Below are 10,543 nucleotides of genomic sequence, written 5' to 3'. Positions count from 1 at the left end.
ACAGGTCTATTAGAACTACAGGTGAATTAGAACTACAGGTCTATTAGAACTACAGATGAATTATAACTACAGGTGAATTATAACTACAGGTCTATTAGAACTACAGGTGAATAGAGGGCCACAACAGGCCACATCCCTGTCCACCATCTGCCCACTAGAGGGCCACAACAGGCCTCATCCCTGTACACCATCTGCCCACTAGAGGGCCACAACAGGCCTCATCCCTGTACACCATCTGTCCACTAGAGGACCACAACAGGCCACATCCCTGTCCACCATCTGCCCACTAGAGGGCCACAACAGGCCTCATCCCTGTACACCATCTGTCCACTAGAGGGCCACAACAGGCCACATCCCTGTCCACCATCTGCCCACTAGAGGGCCACAACAGGCCTCATCCCTGTACACCATCTGCCCACTAGAGGGCCACAACAGGCCTCATCCCTGTACACCATCTGTCCACTAGAGGGCCACAACAGGCCACATCCCTGTCCACCATCTGCCCACTAGAGGGCCACAACAGGCCTCATCCCTGTACACCATCTGCCCACTAGAGTGCCACAACAGGCCTCATCCCTGTACACCATCTGTCCACTAGAGGGCCACAACAGGCCACATCCCTGTACACCATCTGCCCACTAGAGGGCCACAACAGGCCTCATCCCTGTACACCATCTGCCCACTAGAAGGCCACAACAGGCCACATCCCTGAACACCATCTGCCCAATAGAGGGCCACAACAGGCCACATCCCTGTACACCATCTGCCCACTAGAGGGCCACAACAGGCCACATCCCTGTACACCATCTGCCCACTAGAGGGCCACAACAGGCCTCATCCCTGTACACCATCTGCCCACTAGAGGGCCACAACAGGCCACATCCCTGTACACCATCTGCCCACTAGAGGGCCACAACAGGCCACATCCCTGAACACCATCTGCCCACTAGAGGGCCACAACAGGCCTCATCCCTGTACACCATCTGTCCACTAGAGGGCCACAACAGGCCACATCCCTGTACACCATCTGCCCACTAGAGGGCCACAACAGGCCACATCCCTGTACACCATCTGCCCACTAGAGGGCCACAACAGCCACATCCCTGTACACCATCTGTCCACTATAGGGCCACAACAGGCCACATCCCTGTCCACCATCTGCCCACTAGAGGGCCACAACAGGCCTCATCCCTGTACACCATCTGCCCACTAGAGGGCCACAACAGGCCTCATCCCTGTACACCATCTGTCCACTAGAGGGCCACAACAGGCCACATCCCTGTACACCATCTGTCCACTAGAGGGCCACAACAGGCCACATCCCTGTACACCATCTGTCCACTAGAGGGCCACAACAGGCCACATCCCTGTACACCATCTGTCCACTAGAGGGCCACAACAGGCCACATCCCTGAACAGTCATAAGATACCTCTAAAAAGTTTGTTAAATAGTTAACCAAATAGCCTACGCGGTCTGTCTGCATTGACCATATATGCTGCTGCTACTGTTTAATATCTGTCAGTCCTAGTTATCTGTACATCTCATTCTAAACTCATGGGCATTAATATACTGATGCCCCCCCCCCCTTGCTGTTTTAACAGAGTCCACCCTTCTACAAAGGCTTTCCATTAGATGTTGGAAAGAGCATTAGTGAGGTCGGGGCATTGATGTTGTGCTATTAGGCCCGCAGTCGGAGTTCCAATTCATCCCAAAGGTGTTCGATGGGGTTGAGGTCAGGGCTCTGTGCAGTCCAGTCAGGTTTCTTCACACCGATCTCGAAAAAAACCATTTCTCTTTGTGCATAGTGGCATTGTCATGCTGAAACAGGAAAGGGCCTTCTCCAAACTGTAGCATCATGGTTGAAAGCACAGAATCATCTAGAATGTCATTGTGTGCTGTGGTATTAAGATTTCCCTTCACTGGAACTAAGGGACCCGAACCATGAAAAACAGCCCCAGGCCATTATTCCTCCTCCACTAAATTCTACAGTTGGCACTATACATTCGGGCAGGTAGCGTTCTCCTGGCACCCGCCAAACCCAGATTCATCCATGTGTAACGGATGTGAAACGGCTAGCTTAGTTAGCGGTGCGCGCTAAATAGCGTTTCAATCGGTGACGTCACTTGCTTTGAGACCTTGAAGTAGTAGTTCCCCTTTGCTCTGCAAGGGCTGCGGTTTTTGGGGAGCGATGAGTAACGATGCTTCGTGGGTGACTGTTGTTGATGTGTGCAGAGGGTCCCTGGTTCGCGCCCGGCTATGGGCGAGAGGACGGTCTAAAGTTATACTGTTACACAAGGGACTGCCAGATGGTGAAACGTGATTCATCCCTCCAGAGAACACATTTCCACTGCTCCAGAGTCCAATGGTGGTGAGCTTTACAATACTCCAGCCGACGCTTAGCATTGCGTGTGGTGATCTTAGGCTTGTGTACGTCAGCTCAGCCGTGGAAACCCCAGCGAACAGTTATTGTGCTGACTTTGCTTCCCGAAGCAGTTTGGGACTCAGTAGTGTTGTAACCGAGGACGACGTGCCTCAGTGTTCGGCGGTCCCGTTCTTTGCGCTTGCTGTTGAGCCGTAGTGTTAGTAGTGTGTATTTACCCACTGTGTTGGGGTGTAGATGCTCCTTACGGTTGACCCGTAGTGTTAGTAGTGTGTATTTACCCACTGTGTTGGTGTGTAGATGCCCCTTATGGTTGACCCGTAGTGTTAGTAGTGTGTATTTACCCACTGTGTTGGGGTGTAGATGCTCCTTACGGTTGACCCGTAGTGTTAGTAGTGTGTATTTACCCACTGTGTTGGGGTGTAGATGCTCCTATGGTTGACCAGTAGTGTTAGTAGTGTGTATTTACCCACTGTGTTGGGGTGTAGATGCTCCTTACGGTTGACCCGTAGTGTTAGTAGTGTGTATTTACCCACTGTGTTGGGGTGTAGATGCTCCTTACGGTTGACCCGTAGTGTTAGTAGTGTGTATTTACCCACTGTGTTGGGGTGTAGATGCTCCTTACGGTTGACCCGTAGTGTTAGTAGTGTGTATTTACCCACTGTGTTGGGGTGTAGATGCTCCTTACGGTTGACCCGTAGTGTTAGTAGTGTGTATTTACCCACTGTGTTGGGGTGTAGATGCTCCTTACGGTTGACCCGTAGTGTTAGTAGTGTGTATTTACCCACTGTGTTGGGGTGTAGATGCTCCTTACGGTTGACCCGTAGTGTTAGTAGTGTGTATTTACCCACTGTGTTGGGGTGTAGATGCTCCTATGGTTGACCCAGTAGTGTTAGTAGTGTGTATTTACCCACTGTGTTGGGGTGTAGATGCTCCTTACGGTTGACCCGTAGTGTTAGTAGTGTGTATTTACCCACTGTGTTGGGGTGTAGATGCTCCTTATGGTTGACCCATAGTGTTAGTAGTGTGTATTTACCCACTGTGTTGGGGTGTAGATGCTCCTTACGGTTGACCCGTAGTGTTAGTAGTGTGTATTTACCCACTGTGTTGGGGTGTAGATGCTCCTTATGGTTGACCAGTAGTGTTAGTAGTGTGTATTTACCCACTGTGTTGGGGTGTAGATGCTCCTATGGTTGACCCGTAGTGTTAGTAGTGTGTATTTACCCACTGTGTTGGGGTGTAGATGCTCCTTACGGTTGACCCGTAGTGTTAGTAGTGTGTATTTACCCACTGTGTTGGGGTGTAGATGCTCCTTACGGTTGACCCGTAGTGTTAGTAGTGTGTATTTACCCACTGTGTTGGGGTGTAGATGCTCCTTACGGTTGACCCGTGTGTGTATTTACCCACTGTGTTGGGGTGTAGATGCTCCTTACGGTTGACCCGTAGTGTTAGTAGTGTGTATTTACCCACTGTGTTGGGGTGTAGATGCTCCTTACGGTTGACCCGTAGTGTTAGTAGTGTGTATTTACCCACTGTGTTGGGGTGTAGATGCTCCTTACGGTTGACCCGTAGTGTTAGTAGTGTGTATTTAACCACTGTGTTGGGGTGTAGATGCTCCTTACGGTTGACCCGTAGTGTTAGTAGTGTGTATTTACCCACTGTGTTGGGGTGTAGATGCTCCTTACGGTTGACCCGTAGTGTTAGTAGTGTGTATTTACCCACTGTGTTGGGGTGTAGATGCTCCTTACGGTTGACCCGTAGTGTTAGTAGTGTGTATTTACCCACTGTGTTGGGGTGTAGATGCTCCTTACGGTTGACCCGTAGTGTTAGTAGTGTGTATTTACCCACTGTGTTGGGGTGTAGATGCTCCTTACGGTTGACCCGTAGTGTTAGTAGTGTGTATTTACCCACTGTGTTGGGGTGTAGATGCTCCTTACGGTTGACCCGTAGTGTTAGTAGTGTGTATTTACCCACTGTGTTGGGGTGTAGATGCTCCTTACGGTTGACCCGTAGTGTTAGTAGTGTGTATTTACCCACTGTGTTGGGGTGTAGATGCTCCTTACGGTTGACCCGTAGTGTTAGTAGTGTGTATTTACCCACTGTGTTGGGGTGTAGATGCTCCTATGGTTGACCAGTAGTGTTAGTAGTGTGTATTTACCCACTGTGTTGGGGTGTAGATGCTCCTTACGGTTGACCAGTAGTGTTAGTAGTGTGTATTTACCCACTGTGTTGGGGTGTAGATGCCCCTTACGGTTGACCGTAGTGTTAGTAGTGTGTATTTACCCACTGTGTTGGGGTGTAGATGCTCCTTATGGTTGACCCGTAGTGTTAGTAGTGTGTATTTACCCACTGTGTTGGGGTGTAGATGCTCCTTACGGTTGACCCGTAGTGTTAGTAGTGTGTATTTACCCACTGTGTTGGGGTGTAGATGCCCCTTACGGTACCGTAGTGTTAGTAGTGTGTATTTACCCACTGTGTTGGGGTGTAGATGCTCCTTATGGTTGACCAGTAGTGTTAGTAGTGTGTATTTACCCACTGTGTTGGGGTGTAGATGCTCCTTACGGTTGACCAGTAGTGTTAGTAGTGTGTATTTACCCACTGTGTTGGGGTGTAGATGCTCCTTACGGTTGACCCGTAGTGTTAGTAGTGTGTATTTACCCACTGTGTTGGGGTGTAGATGCTCCTATGGTTGACCCGTAGTGTTAGTAGTGTGTATTTACCCACTGTGTTGGGGTGTAGATGCTCCTTACGGTTGACCCGTAGTGTTAGTAGTGTGTATTTACCCACTGTGTTGGGGTGTAGATGCTCCTTACGGTTGACCCGTAGTGTTAGTAGTGTGTATTTACCCACTGTGTTGGGGTGTAGATGCTCCTTACGGTTGACCCGTAGTGTTAGTAGTGTGTATTTACCCACTGTGTTGGGGTGTAGATGCTCCTATGGTTGACCCGTAGTGTTAGTAGTGTGTATTTACCCACTGTGTTGGGGTGTAGATGCTCCTTACGGTTGAGCCGTAGTGTTAGTAGTGTGTATTTACCCACTGTGTTGGGGTGTAGATGCTCCTTACGGTTGACCCGTAGTGTTAGTAGTGTGTATTTACCCACTGTGTTGGGGTGTAGATGCTCCTTACGGTTGACCCGTAGTGTTAGTAGTGTGTATTTACCCACTGTGTTGGGGTGTAGATGCTCCTTACGGTTGACCCGTAGTGTTAGTAGTGTGTATTTACCCACTGTGTTGGGGTGTAGATGCTCCTTACGGTTGACCCGTAGTGTTAGTAGTGTGTATTTACCCACTGTGTTGGGGTGTAGATGCTCCTTACGGTTGACCCGTAGTGTTAGTAGTGTGTATTTACCCACTGTGTTGGGGTGTAGATGCTCCTTACGGTTGACCCGTAGTGTTAGTAGTGTGTATTTACCCACTGTGTTGGGGTGTAGATGCTCCTTACGGTTGACCCGTAGTGTTAGTAGTGTGTATTTACCCACTGTGTTGGGGTGTAGATGCTCCTTACGGTTGACCCGTAGTGTTAATAGTGTGTATTTACCCACTGTGTTGGGGTGTAGATGCTCCTTACGGTTGACCCGTAGTGTTAGTAGTGTGTATTTACCCACTGTGTTGGGGTGTAGATGCTCCTTACGGTTGACCCGTAGTGTTAGTAGTGTGTATTTACCCACTGTGTTGGGGTGTAGATGCTCTAGCAGGGCAGAAACTGACTTGTTGGAAAGATGGCAACTTGTCACACTGAAAGTCACTGAGACTCTTCAGTAAGGCCATTCTACTAACAAGTTTTGTCTATGGAGATTGCATGGCTGTGTGCTAGATGTTATACCCCTGACAGCAACGGCTGTGGCTGAAATAGCAGAATCCACTCATTTGAAGGGGTGTCCACATACTTTTGTATAGACACCTACAAGGCATTCAAAAGTATTCAGACCCTTTGACATTTTCCACATGTTGTTACTTTACAGCCTTATTCTAAAATGGATTTAATAGTTTTTTTTTACCTCATCAATTTACACACGAAGCCCCATAATTTGATAACACATTTTTTTGAATAAAAATGAAATATTACCTTTACATAAGTATTTGGACTCATTGTTGAAGCACCTTTGGTAGCGATTACAGCCTCGAGTCTTCTTGGGTAGGACGCTACAAGCTTGGCACACCTGTATTTAGGGAGTTTCTCCCATTCTTCTCTGCAGATCCTCTTAAGCTCTGTCAGGTTGGATGGGGAGCGTCGCTGCACAGCTATTTACAGGTCTCTCCAGAGATGTTCAATTGGGTTCTAATCTGGGCTCTGGCCGGGCTATTCAAGGACATTCTGCGATACCACTCCTGCGTTATCTTGGCTGTGTGCTTAGAGGTGTTGTCCTGTCGGAAGGTGAACCTTTGCCCCAGTCTGAGGTCCTGAGCGCTCTGGAACAGGTTTTCATCAAGGATCTCTCTGTACTTTGCTCCATTCAACTTTCCTGACTAGTCTCCCAGTCCCTGTCTCTGAAAACCGTCCCCACAGCATGATGCTGCCACCACCATGCTTCACCGTAGGGATGGTGCCAGGTTTCCTCCAGACGTGATGCTTGGCATTCATGCCAAATAGTTCAATCTTGATTTCATCAGACCAGAGAATCTTGTTTCTCATGGTCTGAGACCTTTAATAGCCTTTTGGCAAACTCCAAGCGGCTGTCATGTGCTTTCTACTGAGGAGTGGCTTCCGTCTGGTCACTCTACCATAAAGGCCTGATTGGTGGAGTGCTGCAGAGATGGTTGTCCTTCTGGAAGGTTATCCAATCTCCACAGAGGAACGCTGGAGCTCTGTCAGAGTGACCATCGGGTTCTTGGTCAACTTCGTGACCAAAGCCCTTCTCCTCCGATTTCTGTTTGGCTGGGCAGCCAGCTCTTGGAAGAGTCTTGGTGGTTCCAAAAGTCTTCCATTTAAGAATGTGTTCTTGGGGACCTTCAATGCTGCAGATATTTTTTGGTACCCTTCCCCAGATCTGTACCTCAACACAATCCTGTCTCGGAGCTCTACAGACAATTCCTTCAACCTCATGTCTTGGTTTTTGCTCTGACATGCACTGTCAACTGTGGGACCTTATGTACACAGTTGTGTGCCTTTTCTAATCATGTCCAATCAATTGAATTTACCACAGGTGGACTCTAATCAAGTTGTAGAAACATCTCAATGATGGTCAATGGAAATGCACAGGATGCTCAGGATGCACCTGAGCTCAATTTCGAGTCTCAACGTATTGTGGAAAAAGTCAAGGAGTCTTTCCGAGTGCACTGGATATTGCATCTTCCTCAATTACTTCGTACCCAATTACTTCGTACCCAATTACTTCGTACCCAATTACTTCGTACCCAATTACTTCGTACCCCTGCACATGGACTCGTTACTGATATCCAGTTTTTATAGCCAAGTTGTCGTTATTCCTCGTGTGGATGTATGTTTTCCTCGTGTGGATGTATGTTTTCCTCGTGTGGATGTATTTATTCCTCGTGTGGATGTATTTATTCCTCGTGTGGATGTATTTATTCCTCGTGTGGATGTATTTATTCCTCGTGTGGATGTATTTATTCCTCGTGTGGATGTATTTATTCCTCGTGTGGATGTATTTATTCCTCGTGTGGATGTATTTATTCCTCGTGTGGATGTATTTATTCCTCGTGTGGATGTATTTATTCCTCGTGTTCTTATTTATCAATTTGTAAAAATAAAAATCTCTCTCTCTGCGTTGTTGGGAAGGGCCTTACAATCACTATATTTCTCTATGTCTGTGAATTAACATTTTTAAACTAAAATAAATCAAACTAAACTAAACATTAAGACTGAGCTATCCAAGGTTCTGATTATCTGGTTTCTAAAAGGTTTTATTGGGTTCTATTTACTCCAGTCTGCTATTAGGTTCATGGCCCGTGTAGAGGGGTATGTGGTTCTAGATCTGGGTATCTAAATCATTCTGTTGGTTCTGTTGGGTTCTAGGCAGCGATAGGTTCTAAAGCCTTGGACATGGCCCGTGTGTCGGGGGATGAGGTTCTGGTGAAGTACGGTCTGGATGTTCTGACTGTGGCTGTTCTGGCCATCCTCACTACAGCACCTATAGGAGCCCTGGGGATCGGCCTGGCAGGGCCCAGACTGCTGACCAGACACCCGGAGGACACACACGCAGACAGGAAAGAGGGTGAGTGTACGCACACACAAGTATAGACAGCGAAACACACACTTAAGCAGCCAGGCAAGTAGGTATGAACTCAGAAACACACCCTAAAACATAAGTGTGTATTACAACAGGGACACACCCTGTAGCTATGACCTGTCCATTCCAGAACCAGTGTCTTCAGCACACTGCAATTGAGTCCCAAGTGGCACCCTATACCAGATCTAGTGCACTACTTTTGACCAGGGCACATAGGGAAATGGTTCCATTGGGGACACATACATAGTGTTTATGTTGTTCGAACCCACTGTCACTCTCTAAGCCTAAACACACTCTTTGTGTCTCCTTCTGTTGAGTGAGATAATGTTAGTCTAGTGGAGTCAGTATATCTCTATAGTGGGTGATAATGTTAGTCTAGTGGAGTCAGTATATCTCTATAGTGGGTGATAATGTTAGTCTAGTGGAGTCAGTATATCTCTATAGTGGGTGATAATGTTAGTCTGGTGGAGTCAGTATATCTCTATAGTGGGTGATAATGTTAGTCTAGTGGAGTCAGTATATCTCTATAGTGGGTGATAATGTTAGTCTGGTGGAGTCAGTATATCTCTATAGTGGGTGATAATGTTAGTCTAGTGGAGTCAGTATATCTCTATAGTGGGTGATAATGTTAGTCTGGTGGAGTCAGTATATCTCTATAGTGGGTGATAATGTTAGTCTGGTGGAGTCAGTATATCTCTTTAGTGGGTGATAATGTTAGTCTGGTGGAGTCAGTATATCTCTATAGTGGGTGATAATGTTAGTCTGGTGGAGTCAGTATATCTCTATAGTGGGTGATAATGTTAGTCTAGTGGAGTCAGTATATCTCTATAGTGGGTGATAATGTTAGTCTGGTGGAGTCAGTATATCTCTATAGTGGGTGATAATGTTAGTCTGGTGGAGTCAGTATATCTCTATAGTGGGTGATAATGTTAGTCTGGTGGAGTCAGTATATCTCTATAGTGGGTGATAATGTTAGTCTGGTGGAGTCAGTATATCTCTATAGTGGGTGATAATGTTAGTCTAGTGGAGTCAGTATATCTCTATAGTGGGTGATAATCAACCTCCACCCCTCGTCAACCCCCACCCCTCATCAACCCCCAACCCTCATCAACCCCCACACGGCATCAACCCCCACCCTCATCAAACCCCACACATCATCAACCCCCACCCCTCATCAACCCCCAACCCTCATCAACCCCCAACCCTCATCAACCCCCACTCCTCATCAACCCCCACCCCTCATCAACCCCCACACATCATCAACCCCCCCCCCTCATCAACCCCCACCCTCATCAACCCCCACCCCTTGTCAATCCCCACCCCTCATCAACCCCCACCCCTCAACAGCCCCCACCCCCTCCCACCCCTCTTCAACCCCCACCCCTCATCAACCCCCACCCCTTGTTGTGAGTTGATATCAGTTTGATTGACATGTCTGTTGATCTCTCTGGTCAGGTGACTTGGAGGCAGACACGGAGACGCCACAGAAAGACATGGTGACCTTCGAGAGCAAATTATAACGAGAGGAGAGGAGAGGAGATGGGAGGAGAGGAGATGGGAGGAGAGGAGACGGAGGAGAGGAGAGGAGACGGGAGACGGTAGAGGAGAGGAGACGGGAGGGGAGGGGAGGGGGAGGGGGAGGAGCGGAGGGGAGACGGGAGGAGAGGAGAGGAGACGGGAGGAGAGGGAGAGGAGACGGGAGGAGAGGAGAGGAGAGGAGACGGGAGGAGAGGAGAGAGAGGAGGAGATGGGAGGAAAGGAGAGGAGAGACGGGAGGAGATGGGAGGAGAGGAGAGGAGAAGAGAGGAGATGGGAGGAGAGGAGAGGAGACGGGAGGAGAGGAGAGGAGACGGGAGGAGAGGAGAGGAGACGGGAGGAGATGGGAGGAGAGGAGAGGAGACGGGAGGAGAGGGAGAGGAGACGGGAGGAGATGGGAGGAGAGGAGAGGAGAAGAGAGGAGATGGGAGGAGA

General features: G+C 48.4%; 1 protein-coding gene across 1 annotated transcript in view; it reads left to right on the top strand.

The window, feature by feature from the left end:
* LOC112238796 (sodium/hydrogen exchanger 9B2) overlaps positions 1–10,175 on the top strand; it is a 47,714-nt gene extending 37,539 nt beyond the window's left edge. Inside the window, 2 exon segments of the mRNA XM_042298553.1 lie at positions 8,359–8,557; positions 10,028–10,175. Of these exon segments, the coding sequence (XP_042154487.1) occupies positions 8,359–8,557; positions 10,028–10,092 (264 nt within the window). The 3' untranslated portion in view covers positions 10,093–10,175.
* Positions 10,176–10,543: the final 368 nt, after the last annotated feature.

Source organism: Oncorhynchus tshawytscha, linkage group LG15 (assembly GCF_018296145.1).
Source record: "Oncorhynchus tshawytscha isolate Ot180627B linkage group LG15, Otsh_v2.0, whole genome shotgun sequence".
NCBI classification, from domain to species: Eukaryota; Metazoa; Chordata; class Actinopteri; order Salmoniformes; family Salmonidae; genus Oncorhynchus; species Oncorhynchus tshawytscha.
The sequence above is the reverse complement of the archived record's forward strand: the minus strand, read 5'-3'. Positions and strand labels throughout refer to the sequence as shown.